Source organism: Arctopsyche grandis, chromosome 10 (genome assembly GCF_051622035.1).
Source record: "Arctopsyche grandis isolate Sample6627 chromosome 10, ASM5162203v2, whole genome shotgun sequence".
NCBI classification, from domain to species: domain Eukaryota; kingdom Metazoa; phylum Arthropoda; class Insecta; order Trichoptera; family Hydropsychidae; genus Arctopsyche; species Arctopsyche grandis.
The window spans coordinates 12,036,361-12,051,883 of NC_135364.1; the positions used below are offsets into that span (position 1 = coordinate 12,036,361).

General features: G+C 31.2%; 1 protein-coding gene across 1 annotated transcript in view; it reads left to right on the forward strand.

Moving 5' to 3' along the window:
• Positions 1-15,321, forward strand: part of Khc-73 (Kinesin heavy chain 73) — a 106,490-nt gene extending 91,169 nt beyond the window's left edge. Inside the window, exons 4-34 of the mRNA XM_077440381.1 lie at positions 457-725; positions 2,635-2,882; positions 3,046-3,193; positions 3,329-3,508; positions 3,588-3,705; positions 3,782-3,930; positions 4,008-4,257; positions 4,336-4,479; positions 4,737-4,850; positions 4,924-5,147; positions 5,225-5,401; positions 5,480-5,647; positions 5,724-5,840; positions 5,935-6,175; positions 6,251-6,447; positions 6,527-6,687; positions 6,771-6,981; positions 7,061-7,166; positions 7,240-7,431; positions 7,506-7,650; positions 7,731-7,879; positions 7,961-8,106; positions 8,788-8,965; positions 11,598-11,752; positions 11,836-11,965; positions 12,062-12,169; positions 12,341-12,777; positions 12,872-13,058; positions 13,134-13,319; positions 13,407-13,583; positions 13,688-15,321. Coding sequence (XP_077296507.1) covers positions 457-725; positions 2,635-2,882; positions 3,046-3,193; positions 3,329-3,508; positions 3,588-3,705; positions 3,782-3,930; positions 4,008-4,257; positions 4,336-4,479; positions 4,737-4,850; positions 4,924-5,147; positions 5,225-5,401; positions 5,480-5,647; positions 5,724-5,840; positions 5,935-6,175; positions 6,251-6,447; positions 6,527-6,687; positions 6,771-6,981; positions 7,061-7,166; positions 7,240-7,431; positions 7,506-7,650; positions 7,731-7,879; positions 7,961-8,106; positions 8,788-8,965; positions 11,598-11,752; positions 11,836-11,965; positions 12,062-12,169; positions 12,341-12,777; positions 12,872-13,058; positions 13,134-13,319; positions 13,407-13,583; positions 13,688-13,776 — 5,501 coding nt within the window. The 3' untranslated portion in view covers positions 13,777-15,321. The remainder of the gene's footprint in view (positions 1-456; positions 726-2,634; positions 2,883-3,045; positions 3,194-3,328; positions 3,509-3,587; positions 3,706-3,781; positions 3,931-4,007; positions 4,258-4,335; positions 4,480-4,736; positions 4,851-4,923; positions 5,148-5,224; positions 5,402-5,479; positions 5,648-5,723; positions 5,841-5,934; positions 6,176-6,250; positions 6,448-6,526; positions 6,688-6,770; positions 6,982-7,060; positions 7,167-7,239; positions 7,432-7,505; positions 7,651-7,730; positions 7,880-7,960; positions 8,107-8,787; positions 8,966-11,597; positions 11,753-11,835; positions 11,966-12,061; positions 12,170-12,340; positions 12,778-12,871; positions 13,059-13,133; positions 13,320-13,406; positions 13,584-13,687) is intronic.
• Positions 15,322-15,523: the final 202 nt, after the last annotated feature.

The window sequence follows — 15,523 nt, forward strand, 5'->3', positions numbered from 1 at the left end:
GTATAGTTTTATTTTATTTAAATTTATTTGAATATTCATTTGTTCGATTACGAATGGACTTTTTATGTATTTATGCATGTAGATTATTCACCTGAGATTTATTTTTTTATTATTTTCGGTTCAATCTAGGCGAACGTTTTTAGTCAAAGTAACCACATGCAGTTATATAATCCGTGTTATTACCTATGTACATACATACGTGTAACAATAGATGAAGTTTTGTGATCATGCGAAAATTCTTTGAGATTTCGACAGATTTTTATTAGGAGAAATTATTTATTGTTTACCAATAAATGATGTTTGCCTAAATTGCAATCCCTAATTAGGAGCACTTCTGTTAATACATATAATCCAAACAACTTACCCTGATCTCTTAGTCCTCGAATAATATGTTTCACTGTATTCAATATTATGTTTTAAAATGTCTCAATTAAACAATTATTTTTTTATTTATAGGTTCCGGAAAATCTTACACCATGATGGGCGGCCAGGACTGCAAGGGTGTTATTCCACGGCTGTGCGACGCCCTGTTCGGACAAATAGCAGCCCGGCAAACTCCAGAGTTGTCCTATAAAGTGGAAGTGTCCTATATGGAGATATACAACGAGAGAGTGCACGATCTGTTAGACCCCAGGACCAACAAGCAGTCGCTGAAAGTGCGAGAGCATGTAGTACTCGGACCTTATGTCGATGGACTCTCCAGACTGGCGGTCACGTCGTTTAAAGTGAGTCGTTACACACACGCACACTTTCAGCAAGAATACACATTCATATGTGGCGGTTTAACCCGTCATCAAATTTTATAGTCCCTAAATTTATCGCTGAATAGGGAAAAACCTTCGAAAGATTGCCAATTTCGCATGCGCCTCGCTATACATACTCACGTATGTATGGCTTAGCTTTCATGAAAGAGTTTTGAAGTCGTAAACTGAAGGAAGGGTCTTCGTGAGATTAATTCTATTTTTGTCCATTATATATATGTACATATGTATATATCTCTCGTATCTAATTAAAATTGTTTCGATGATTCTTCTCATTATATGTATGTCTCTTAAGTTTTGTGTTCTGTACTCTCTTGTATGTATAGGATGGGGTATAAATTGTTCGAATATTTAAATTAATTTTCCTTTGATCGAAAATTTAATTTAATATTTAATTTTGTTTGTTAATCCTGAGCATTTGAACTGAAATGCGACTGTTTTTACTAATTTGGTCGTACTATATTTTAATATTGGAATGAAAAAATGCCCCCCACGATTGTGATACATTTGGTTGTGCTATTTTTATATATAAACTTACTTATTCTAGAAATTTCCTTCACTACACACGAAAAAGATTTTTAATATGGTCATCATTAGATTTTGCTATTGTTAATTTCGTAGAAAATCCATTTTTTATAAGCTTTTTTGCTCTTGCTTTGATGGAACGGTCTATTGTTATTTGCCATTGCCCAATGACCATATAGCCCAATTTTTTTTATATATGTAATATGATAAGAAATCACGCCAAATTTATAGTATAACTTTATGTATTAATTAACAAACCTCTTGGATCCACCGGCTATGCGTTTTCCAAGTATTCTTATGCTTGTATTTAAATGTACATACAGTACAGTGGCGTATTGGGAAACTGTAAAGCCATTACGGCACAATTTTTTTTAAAATAAATTTAAAAAAAATAAATGCTTCCCAGTTCACATTTCAAATGAAAACGTCGAGAAGTGCGTTATACATATATTTGTTTTGTAGAAGTTGATAAAATTACTTGCTACATATGTGTATATTTTTTTCCATTTGAACTTCCATATAATGAAGTTGAAGTTCGAAATTATAAAATGTTTTGATCCAACTAGACGATTTTCAGATTAAATTTTCTTCTTCGTAGTTTTCTTCGCCCATCTAAAGTTTCAATTAGTACGGCTCTCGAAGAACTTTACCACTCGTATGTACCAATGTGAGACTTTTATCTTGTAAACTTATATGAGAAGTAACATTTGACTTTTACAGTTCAACTCAATTGTGTACAATTCTTGGAAATAAATTATTGAAGAAGATTTTTGTGCTCCTTGAAAATATTCCTAGCGAAGTATTTCGAATTCAAATGTATAGCCATTGGGCAACGTCGCGTGTTCAATTCTCCTGTGTCCCTTGACGATGTGTCTAGCTCGACCTATGTCACCTATTGATTGAATTTCGTCGTGTCGATTGCGTCACCAGCCCACTGGGTTATGGTCTTCATCATGGTCTTATCTCAATGCCCTCCTGCAGTGCTTCCTTATTCGTTACTCCTTATCTTATGTCGAAATGTATCCTCGAAGGTAACCAACCCTATTTTAACTCTGCGTTCTGGCGCGCGCGGTAACCGGTAATTGTTTTCATCCCCAACCCTGCAGTAACAAGAAATATACCACGAGGCTTATCTTATCTTACCCTCACAGTTTATGCGAGCATTTATGATGGGGAACATTAGAACTCTAGTTGCGTTCTACATACATGCCTTGTATTTGTCAGCTCATATCGTTTGCAATGTTTAAGTCATTATAATTATTGACATTGTATATTTACATACACACAATCATATTTATATCATTTGATTTGCATTTTCTAACTACTGATTGTTTTGTATTTTTTTTAGGATATAGATAATCTTATGGCAGAAGGAAATAAATCACGAACTGTGGCCGCCACGAACATGAATAGTGAATCTTCTAGATCCCATGCCGTATTTTCAGTAGTTTTGACTCAAACCTTAATAGATATAAAATCGGGAGTGACTGGTGAAAAAGTTTCTCGAATGTCTTTAGTAGATTTAGCTGGATCGGAAAGAGCCGTGAAAACTGGTGCTGTAGGTGATCGATTAAAAGAAGGCTCTAATATAAATAAGTGAGTTATTAATGTGATGATAATTTTGATTTTTTTTCATACAATTGCCTTAGTAGATTTTTATTTAACTAATTTAATATAGTAGATATTTAATTTATCGTAGTTTATATATTAGCTATGTAAGTAAACAGTGGAAATATTCTGTTATGTTACAATATTTTAGGTCTCTGACAACACTTGGCTTAGTTATATCTAAATTAGCTGACCAGTCATCAGGACTTAAGAACAAAGATAGATTTGTTCCGTACAGAGATTCAGTACTCACGTGGCTTCTTAAAGATAATTTAGGTGGAAATAGTAAAACAGTTATGGTACGTGTTTTAGTTTTTCTTTATTTATTAATCTTTTTATGATCTTTTATATGAAAAACTATCGAATAGTAGAATTTTATTTAAAATAAACTTATTCTTATTTTATTTTATTTTTATGTATAACAAAATTTGTAGGTTGCTACAATATCACCGGCTGCGGATAACTACGAAGAAACTTTATCAACTCTCAGATACGCGGATAGAGCAAAGAGAATTGTTAATCACGCCGTTGTAAATGAAGATCCAAATGCTCGAATAATAAGAGAATTACGACAAGAAGTTGAAGCTCTCAAGGAGATGTTGAAATATGCAACCGTAATTACAGAATATTCTAAGAAGTTTTAATTATGCAGTCTGTAATGTTTTCTACGTTTATACATATTTTATTTTCAAGGGTTCTCCGATTGGTGATGATTTAGACAAAAGAGTTGACATTCATGAGAAGCTTGCTCAGAGTGAAAACCTCATGAAGGAAATGTCTCAAACTTGGGAGGAGAAACTTGTCAAATCTGGTTATTATATATTTATTTTATTTGTTATATAAAAAAATTACATTCAATTATAATATTGTTCTATATTTAATTGTAGAACGGGTTCAAAGTGAAAGACAGCAAGCATTAGAAAAAATGGGCATTAGTATACAGGCTAGTGGAATCAAAGTCGAGAAGAGTAAATATTATTTGGTTAATTTAAATGCTGACCCATCGTTGAACGAGTTGCTTGTATACTATCTGAAAGTATGTTGATTTTAATAACGATTGGTTATTTGATATTATTAATGCTTCCAGTTAATACATATTTTATAATTTTATAGGACCATACATTAGTAGGAGGTCGTAGCAATCTCACATCTCAAGCTGACATTCAACTTTCTGGACTCGGTATTCAACCAGAGCATTGCATTGTTCTCATCGAAGATGGTGGTTTGGTTATGGAACCTTTCACTGGTTCTAGATGCTATGTAAATGGGTCTCAGGTCACTGAAAGAACACCATTAGAACACGGGGATCGAATCCTGTGGGGTAACCATCATTTCTTTCGTGTTAATTGCCCAAAACCTGTGTGTGAGTATTTTTCATAATATATGATTATTTAAATTTTTTTATAATTTATTTATTTTAATATTGTATATTAATTTATAGCCGCTACTTCAGAACCGCAAACGCCAGCACAACAGATCGATTATAATTTTGCTAGGGATGAAATAATGCTAAATGAACTCAGTAATGATCCTATACAAACAGCAATATCTCGACTAGAAAAACAACACGAAGAAGATAAACAGGGTAAGTTTGATTTGTGTATTTAGATTTAACTGTATGTGTAGGTAGATTTATTTGGTAATTTTCTTCTGTATTTTGTAATAATGGTCAAGTATTTATAGAACCATTATTGCTAAGGATTCTTTATCTAATTAAAGAGCTTCCTACTATGATTTCCCATTACGCTTGAATGAATTGAATCCTGTATAACGATGGCTTCTTTATATTTTCAAGACGTCAAACTTATTGATGATTAAAATAATATTTATTTATAATTCCAGTTGCTCTCGAAAAACAACGACAAGAATATGAAAGACAATTCCAACAATTGCGGAATATTCTTTCTCCATCAACGCCATATGCTCCATATGTACCATATGATCCTTTAAAACTAGGTAAATATATATATTTTTACTATTATATAAATATAATAAATGTGTATTCATTATTATTTGTATTTATTTTAAGGCAAAATAACACCTTGTACACCCACAACACAAATGCGGATGGAAAAATGGGCTGCTGAACGTGATGAAACGTTCAAAAGGTCTTTAGGGCAACTTAAGGCTGATATTATAAAAGCAAACGCCTTAGTGCATGAGGCAAATGTTTTGGCAGAAGAAATGGATAGAAATACTAGGTTTAATGTCACTCTTCAAATACCTCCAGCTAACCTCAGTCCAAATAGAAAAGTATTATAAAAACATACATATTATACAATTTAAATATTTGCTTTGAATATTAGTTATAATTTAATAATGCCTTATAGCGTGGAGCATTCGTTTCGGAACCAGCAATTCTTGTTAGACGTAGTGGACACGGTGGCCAAGTTTGGTCAATGGAAAAATTAGAAAACAAAATTGTGGATATGCGTGAGATGTATGAAGAATTTAGGCATCAAAATGATTCACAATCGCCTATGGATATTTCTCAACAGAGTGATTTGGTTAGTTTAATTTTATTAATTATATCTATAGGCTATTATTTGTTTTATTCTAACAGTCTGTATTTGTATTATTTTTAGGACGATTTACCAGCTAATAAAGTTTTAGATCCGTTTTATGAGTCTCAAGAAAATCATAATTTAATAGGTGTAGCCAATATATTCCTTGAGTCCTTGTTTCACGATGTCAAACTCGATTATCACACTCCTATTATAAGTCAACAAGGTGAAGTTGCCGGACGATTACAGGTAAAATAATTCAATCAATTTATGTATTTTCATGTGATCGGGCTTCGTGTTTCAAATACATACATTATAATTGTAGGTTGAACTAAGCCGTGTTGCTGGTACGTTTCCGCAAGATAGAATATGTGAAGCTGCATCAGACAGCTCTCGAGATTCTCGATATGATGATGAGCCACCCGATCAAAATACTCAGCCGGTGAGTTAGATTTTTTTTATTATTAAATTTAATTGTGATATTCTGATGTAGCATTGATGTTTGAATAATGTTTATAAATAAAATATCTTTACAGGTTACTTGCAGAGTTACTATAAAGCAGGCTTCAGGTCTCCCACCTTCGTTATCAAATTTTGTGTTTTGTCAATATTCTTTTTGGGGATTTCCGGATTCCATCGTTGTTGCTCCTATTGTCAATGCTGATGCTCCACCAGTTCCAGTTTCTCCACGGCATGCTCAGCATTTAACATTTAAGTTTGACCACCAAAAAGATTTCTCAGTACCCGTAACAGAAGAATTCTTAGAACATTGTTCTGGTGGGTATTTATAGTATTATTTTTTATGTGTGCTAAGTTTCATTTGAATATTAAATTAATTTGATTTAATTTTAGAAGGGGCACTTTCAATAGAAGTTTGGGGTCACAGATCAGCTGGGTTTAGTCGATCACGTCCAGGATGGGAAGTCGAACAAAGACAATTGGCGAAGGCTCGTGGACTGGCTGATCGATGGGCAGAACTAACACGCAAGATCCAACTTTGGGTTGAAATCCAGGAGTTAAATGATCAAGGAGAATATGCTCCCGTTGAAGTATGCTTAATTTAAAATTATTATTATTTACTTATAAGTTTCTTTCATCAAAATAAACAAAAATAATTTGGATTTATAGGTTGTACATAAACCCAACACGGCAACAGGGGGTGTATATCAGCTTCGTCAAGGTCAACAACGAAGATTGCAAGTTAGAGTTCGCCCAGTTCACAATTCCGGTACGCTGCCTATAATATGTCAGCATATTGTCAGTATAGAAGTGGGCAGTGTTAACGTTAGGTATTATAAAACAACAATAAATACGGTACAATATGTAGATATGTTACTGATACATTTAATAATTCACAATATGATATTTTTAGATCACCTTTACAAAAACCACTGGATTCGTATCAGGAAGAAGATCTAGCGATACTAAGGGAGAAGTGGAGTGATGCTTTGTCAAGACGACGTAAATATCTTGATTCACAAATCCAACAAATCATAAATAAAGCAGACAAATCTGAAAGGGACCTAGAGCGCGAACAATCACTCGTAGATCAGTGGGTTTCTTTGACGGAGGAAAGAAATGCTGTAATCATTCATATAATACTTCATTAAAGTATTTTGTATTTTATTCATTTTGTATGTTAAACGTTATTGAAATTTTAAGGTAATGGTCCCCAATCCTGGTAGTCCGATTCCTGGTGCACCTGCTGATTGGAATCCACCACCTGGAATGGAACAACATATTCCTGTTTTGTTCCTCGATCTTAACGGTAATTGAAATAATATATTTTATTCTAATTTATTTCATTTATTATATTATACTATCTTTATATTTTTATTTAGCTGATGACATGTCGACTCATCCAAGTGGAGAAGAAGTAACTGTCGCCGGTCTAAATTCAATTTTACCCAAAGAACACGGTAATAGATTTTACGAATTGCATATAATGCATCATCAGGAAAAAGATATATGCGCAACTTGTAGTTGGGATTCTTCTATACATGATAGCCAACATTTAAATAGAATGACTGAAGGTTAGTTATTTATTCTTTGAAATTTTATGCAGAAATTCGACATTGCTTAACTATTTTACAATAAAATATTTCAGCAAACGAACGAGTATATTTGATTCTGAAAGTAACCGTTAGGTTATCGCATCCTGCGCCAATGGATTTAGTACTCAGAAAACGTTTAGGTCTCAATATTTACAAAAAACAGAGTATTACAGAAAGGATAAGGAAGCGTATTGTCAGGTAGGCTTTTTTTATATTACAATAGAAGGAAAATAATTTGTTGCTACATCAAAGTTTATAACAATTTTTTTTTATTGTAGGTCGGATACCTTGACTCAATCGGGTGTTACTTATGAAGTGGTATCTAATATTCCGAAAGCTTCTGAAGAACTTGAAGACAGGGAAAGTTTGGCACAAATAGCTGCAAGTGGTGAAGAAACGAGTACAGTAGATGGAGAAACGTATATTGGTATTTATTTATTTATTTATCAGTGGCAGATAATGGAAGTATACGTATATTGTTTTATTAACATTTGAATCATTTTTCTAGAAAAATATACCAGAGGAGTCAGCGCGGTGGAAAGCATTTTAACATTGGATCGATTGCGTCAGAGTGTTGCAGTTAAAGAATTGCAACAAGCTCAAGGCCATCAAATCACGATGCGCAAGACTGCTTCCGTTCCTAACTTTTCTCAGGTATTTCTGATACTCATATTTGGCGATTTAATTATCTATATTTTCATACGACGAATTTGCGTTTTAAAAATAATTTGCAAGTATGATCTATATATAGACAGATTTGTGAAACAAAGTTTAAAACATTTGCATATTTATTTATAAATTCTTCATTGTCAACACGCAGGCCTTGGAAACGGCCAATAAAAATGGTGGTGTGAGTATTCACATGCTAGTCTTATTTTTTCCAGTTTACATAGAGTCACTTTTATTTATATGTATATGTACAACATTCTTTTAATTTTTTTTATTTTTTTATCGAAATAAAACTGTTGAATGCTGTGTTAAATTTCCAAACGTATGTATATGAGTGTTTGTAAATATTGTTTTATTATATTTTGTTTAAATTATCGTGGAATATACATACATATATTTAATGTAATTATATTTGTAGTATAACAAATTAAAGAAGTTCATTATAAATAAATATAAATTTAATGCAACTTTAAGTGTGAAATGGTGTGTAGTATATATGTACATAGTAATTTTTGTGAAAAATTGTAATTTGTAAATATTTGTTTAATTGATATATTGAGGGATGTTGTTCACTTAAATCTATAAAATTTGCATGTTTTTGCATGTACATACATATATTAAAAATCACGAAATCTTATACATATTTATCTGTTATTTTCTTTACAGCTCATGCGTTTGGATGCATCTCTCGAGTCGCTCATCGGTGTTGGACGATCTGAAAGTGTTAGCGATTTGAATAAGGAACTTCTATCATCCACATCGTGTAGGAGTTCATCTGGACTTAGAGCGAGGCATTCATACGGTGGTGATAGTGATATAACCACGTCTAAACCGTTCGGACTAGGTAAGATGACTGTTATTTGTCGTTTGCTTGAGAAAATTAGGGACTATGTACTCATTAATACTTTTTGTGGAATTAAAAGAGGCCACACGGACAAAATTAGATTTTGTTCCATAATATAATATGTTTTTTATTGTAAAATTTAATTCCAAGTAATTAATTGTAAATTTAGTTTAGACCAAATTAATGGTTTTTATTATTGGTATATCAGTATAGATTGTTAGATGTCCAAATGCCTTTTTTGATTACTAAATATAAACCATAAGTTTATAGACATACATATTTTAAAATTTATATAATAGTTTTATGTAATTATTAAATTGTAATCGGCAAGAATGTCAATACAAAATCAAGTACATATTGTGTTTTATCTACAGCAGCAGTATTTTACATGTCATCCCGGTGATCGGAATCTATTTTCATCAAGCTTTCATGCTTGTGCAGTCTTTATTCATGATGATTGTTTAACAGTTTTCAAATACATATTTTGTTTTATTGTCAGCTGCTTCTTGCTTCGTTGTAGTTTAACCATTGGACCAACTTATCTACTTTATTTTTTTCACAATGTACTACGTACTTCCTCATCTATTTTTCCCCTTCACCCTCTTTCATGCTCCACATTTTGCAGCAGGCTATATATATATGTATACATATATATTTACCTTAAATGATGCACTTCATCACTTGTACACCGGATATATATAAAAAAAAGTTATTTTTTAATACTTTTCAACTGTGGATTCAGTTTAATTTAGTTAAATATGATAGCTCACCAATCTTTATTTAGATTTATTATCCCTGCTTTACTAATTTGTGTTTTATATATTTTATTTATGCAACCTTCAGGCTCCATTCTCTCAGGTAAAACAATGGAGATCTAAAAAGAACGATGTAGTTCTGCATTATTGTGTCAATATGAGAGATTTTAATATTATGATAGAAAATTATAATGCCATCCATGTATGTTAATTGCGATATGAATACATACTTGTATATCAGTGAATTTATCAGAAAAACTGTTTTGCTCAAAATGAATGATAAATGGGCAGTTTGTCTTGACAAATATAAATAATATGCACTGCCCAGCTGTATCACAGGTGGTAGTTATTTATTAAAGATGTAAAACTCCACTAGGAATTTTTTCTTTGCTGAAAGTCATGTATCGTTTACCGGATAACATTTTTTATGATAATTTACATCTGTGATTAAAGCTTCTTAGAGAAAAATAAAAGTTTCTTTGCTAAAATCAATAATACCATGCATGAATGTCAACAAATTTTATTTTTTAATTTATTAATAACTAGAGCACCTAGCTTGTGCATACTTTTATTATTATTTGTAGTTTCACGCCATTTGCTGCAGCATCTCACACCTGTCGTTATTCTTAGGTTGTTATAAATTTAAATGTTGTTTATGCAGTATATGTCTTACTTTACATTAAGGTCATGTTTGATGGTTTGATCGTATTTAAATTAAAATGAAAGCAGGTGAAAATTATCTATATTTATATACATATGTAATATAATATTTTTGGTGTTTAGCAAGAGTATGTTCTGTTTAATGTATTACTTTAATATGAGGATTTTTAACACGAGAAATATCAAAATTACAACTGTCAAATTTTGATGTGCTACGATTGTTTGTTATCGTTGCAGATTGTTTAAAGTCACAGAGTGTATATTATTTATAATGTTGTTTATCATGTGAGTGTAATGCTTCATTCTTTGTATGATAAAGTTAGGTAATGGTTTATAATTAAGGTCATGCATGCTGGTAGCTTTGATTGAATTTGGCAATTATGGTGAAAACATAATTGTTGTTGATCTGTAGAAAATATTGAATGTAATAATCTACACAATTGGCAATAAAATGGTCAGGAATGTTCACATTCTCTAGTGATTATGCATGGCCTGTATTTGTTAAACTAAATGATGCTTCACGGCATCCTCTATGACTTTAAACTATAGATTAGTATCTTCATTCAAAATAAAATGAAATTATTACTCAATTTTCTTTTAGTATGTAACAGATCAATGATGCTCGTAATTGGGATAAAATGCGCTATATTATATTGTCATTTTCATACATTAACAATTACCATTCGCTTAGAAATTTACATTTAAAAGTTATTTTATTGAAAAATTTCATTAAGACCTTAGAATTTTTGATTAATGCATCATACTTGAAATATTTTTGATTGTTAATTAACACACGAGTTTAATTTTTTTTTAATATTTTTGTAAATTGGGTTTATAATATAGCACATTCGATTTTTTTGGCTATTTTCTAAGAAGCGGCTTTTAGCCTTTTTGCTTAAAGGTGCTACACTATTCAAATATAATTGATAAAGCTTTATTATAGTTTATTTCTCAGAAAGTAGCCTCGAAGCAAATGATATGAAATTTATTGTGTATAGCTTTAATTAAGTCTCGATTTTCTTATTTAACATGCAGCCAGGCCAACGTTTTTGAATCTCAACTTGAATCTTAATTCATTGAGAATGCAGCAGCCGAATAAGTGTATGTGAATTATACTAATTTAATATAAGCGTCTTTTCAAAGTTAACACTATTTTTTAAGAACTAATGTCGTCTTTGAACAGTTCTGCTAATTTTATATTTGAATCTATTTTTTAGCTTCGCCGGCAAGTGGAAAACTCGGAATGCGTATGACGACTTTACACGAAGAGCCTGGGAGCGTATCTGGTGGAGGACGGGATCGTCGACGTGGTAGTAGTACTCATGTCGATAAAGAAGATTCACATTCTGACCCTGAAAATGAAAACACACAGGTATATAAATATATTATTTATTTATATATTTTACAATAAATAATGAATACCCAGGATAAATTCTACATTCCTTAAAATTTTAGCCTAAGATGAGGAATCGTGGAACTACAAGAGGTTCTTTAACTGCCTCTCGAACTTTGGATTCCCTCCACGATATTGTTAGTGAAAGATCCTTACCTAAAAACTCACCATCCATATCATCCAGTGGTTATGGTAAAATTAATATTTCATTTTTTATTTACTTATGAGCCATATGATGTTCACATTTTTGTATGATGGAACTAATTGGCCGTTTAATATTCCTATTAGGTTCACAAGCTGTTTCATCAACAAATTTAACAAGCGATGATACATTATCGATAAGGAGTATGAGTGTCGATGATACACCTGATTTTGAGTCGCGTTATTCACACACTCATTCAAATAACGATCAGCACTATGCAAAATCAAAATATTCAATAGTTGGGCTGAAAACTGATTTGATTGCCGATTTGAAAAACGATGTAAATACCTTACGGAATGAAATGAATTCAAAAAGTGAATCAATCGAATCATTCACATCTACCGCGGCAAAGAAAACTCCTTTGACACCTGGTATTCGAGACAGAATTAATCCATTTTTGAAAGAATTTGACGAGGAAGAAGGATTATTCGATAAAACAAATTCTCTTATAAATACTACAGAATCAAATTCAAGGAAATCTGGAAATAATTCAAACGATGGTGACAGTGATGAGAAATCAAAAACGTGGCTTGACCCGTTGGGATGTCTACCAGTTAAAAATCAGATGAATACGTCTAGTCAAAATAAAACTCACTCGGATTTTAAAGGCACCCAATTTGACAACATGACAAATGGTCAAATTGTCAATGACGAAGATGATGCAATTACCTCTGATCAATCTAATCCGGATGCACATTCGGAACAAAAGAGCAACGACGTGTCATCTGTTGGTTCCGCTGGAGACTATGATTCTTCATATGAAGGAACTTCTGTCGTAAAAACTCAACTGCCTCCAGGAAAGGTATTTCTTTTTATATAATTATACATACATACATACATATATGAAGTATAATTTTTGACTTTATTTTAATTAATTCGGACATTCAATTTTTAAGGTTGTGCGTCGCCGGAAAACGAATTCTGGTTCAAATAAATGCTTAAGTGCTAACAATCGGGCATCATTTCCATCAGCTCGACCACGCTCTGGAGAAATTAAATCTTTAAAATTAGAGCAGCAACTGAATCATTTAAACATTACTAATAGCGACATTGATTTTTCATCGACGGAAAAACTTGGTGAAGGTAATTGTCTTTTATATATTTTGTACATACTTTATGAATTTGATCAAATAATTTTCACTGTTGAAAATTTTCCAGACTTTTCAGATTTGAGTGTATCTCGAACTGATTTATCTCGTTCAGAACAAACATTACCAGAATGGGTTACGCTGGATGAAAGTGTGCATATACGATTAACCAACAGCACGGGTGTTGTTGCTTATATAGGCCCTGCACATTTTGCTCCTGGAGTTTGGATAGGAGTTGAATTAGATACTCCCACTGGTATTACTTTTGTTTTGTTACAAATAGAAAATTATTCTACACATGTATTTGTATAATATGAAATATTTTTCTATTGATCTTTTACAGGTAAAAATGATGGGACAGTGCAAGGCGAACAATACTTTACTTGTAAACCACGGCATGGACTTTTCGTACGACCTGATAAACTAGCGCAAGATAGACGAGGAAGAGCATTACGACAACATCGACCATCTTCTGCTGTTTTTAGTTCAGAATCTGGAATGAAACGAGCAACAAGCAGGGGTTAGTTGTATAATAAATGCAATTATTTCCTATGTACATATGTATGAATGTACTTTGTTAATTATGAAATTATTTAATGATTTTTAAAATTTTTTTAAAATTAGGTGAAGGCCTATCAACTTTACATAGATCACGCAGTCGAGGCGAAAGCATAAACGCAACAGGAACACGATCCAGTTCAAAAAATAAATAAAGCTGTAAATGATATATTTATATATACATATATACATCTACTTATAAAGTAATGTTACTACGCCATTGTTTTCTATCTTGGCTTTTTATTAGACAATTGTAGTGCTTTCAACACTACCTAAAAACTTTTTCCCGGCACCAATATTAATAATAATTTTCATATTTGTTTTAAGACTTGGGAACGACGGAAGCAATATATGAAAAGTAAATAAATTAAAATGTGTTGATTTTGTTCTGGTGGTGACTGATGTTAGTTCAATTATTTATTATTTATTGTTATCGGAATTGAATAATCTGTGAAATATTTTTAGGTACTCTTGATTCCTCCAGTCTTTTTTGTGTGATATCAAATGAAAGATTATTTTATAAAACATATCAATTTGTTTTAGTTAATTAATTTAATATTATTGTGAGTATATATAGTACTTATTGGCAGCTATGTGTGTTGATTGCCTCCTCGATTATCTACATTACAATCTGCTAGGTTTATTGATACACTTTAAATCTTCAAATGTAATTGTAAATATTTATTGTATTATTTTGAGATAATATATCGAAAATTTATGACACAGGGAGATGACAATTTTGCTTGCCTTACAAAATGTACGTTATGTACTTAAAATGAATACAACGGTATTTTGCAACTTTTTATCTATGTTCGAATGAAATCTAATTAATATAATTAAACATTCCTTGGTACCACTTGAAATAACTTCAATATATGTGTTTCAATGCGTTGAGCTATTTTATCGAGTATATTTAATCTATGCAGTATTATCCAGTGCAATTTTTTGCATTCACATTTCCATTTTCTTGTAAATAATTTGTTTTCGTTACTACAAATAGTTTTGTAAATTTTTATGAATTACAATATATTACGTAGAAGACAATTTTTAAGTATGTTGTTTACTTTTATTTTTTAGGAATTTTGTTGTATGTGTGTTAATTTTTTAATATTGTCATATACGAATTGTAAATATAATAATTATCTGGTCTTTTATATTTACGATAAAATATTAGTAAATTGCTGTGAATTATGATTCTTTAAAAAAAAAAATGCAGCATGTTTATTATTGTTAATTATTTGTAAAACTGTGATTTTCATTTGCTTTATATATATTTTACCAGTTTAACTATTGTATTCAATTATAGAAGTCAAACTTCTATAATTTATGGGATTATTAAATCAAGATTTTTCTGTGTAATACATTTTAAGTTTTATTAGAATGCTGACACAATCCTGTTTTAAGGAAGGCAAACTATTTAAGACATAATACATTTACTCACATAATTATAATCATATTTTGATGCTTTTTGAATAAAACAATATGCAATCCTCTGCGTTAAACTGTTCTTGTTTTGCTATGCAATCGAAAAGCAAAAAAACAAAAATAAATCAAATACGCACATCTAATTACATATTGGCATTTTCCTTGGCTTACGATTCTTTTCATTTAACTCTAATGAAAGAAAACTTTTTGTATTTGAAATTATATAAAATTTGTCATTCAATTGTAAAACGAAAATATATTAAAATTGTAATTCCACGAATGTATTTATACTTTGTGTGTGTATTAATTTATCCTTAAGTCTTTTTAAATATAGGTTTATCAAGAAGGCTAATGTCCATATAATCCTTCGTCCTATTGTCCATTTAAACTTGTTTTGGGGAAAACACTCGAGAGTATAATGAAGTGCGTTTTATGAATGCGTTAGTGAGATTAAAAAAAATGAAAAGTTTTTAATGA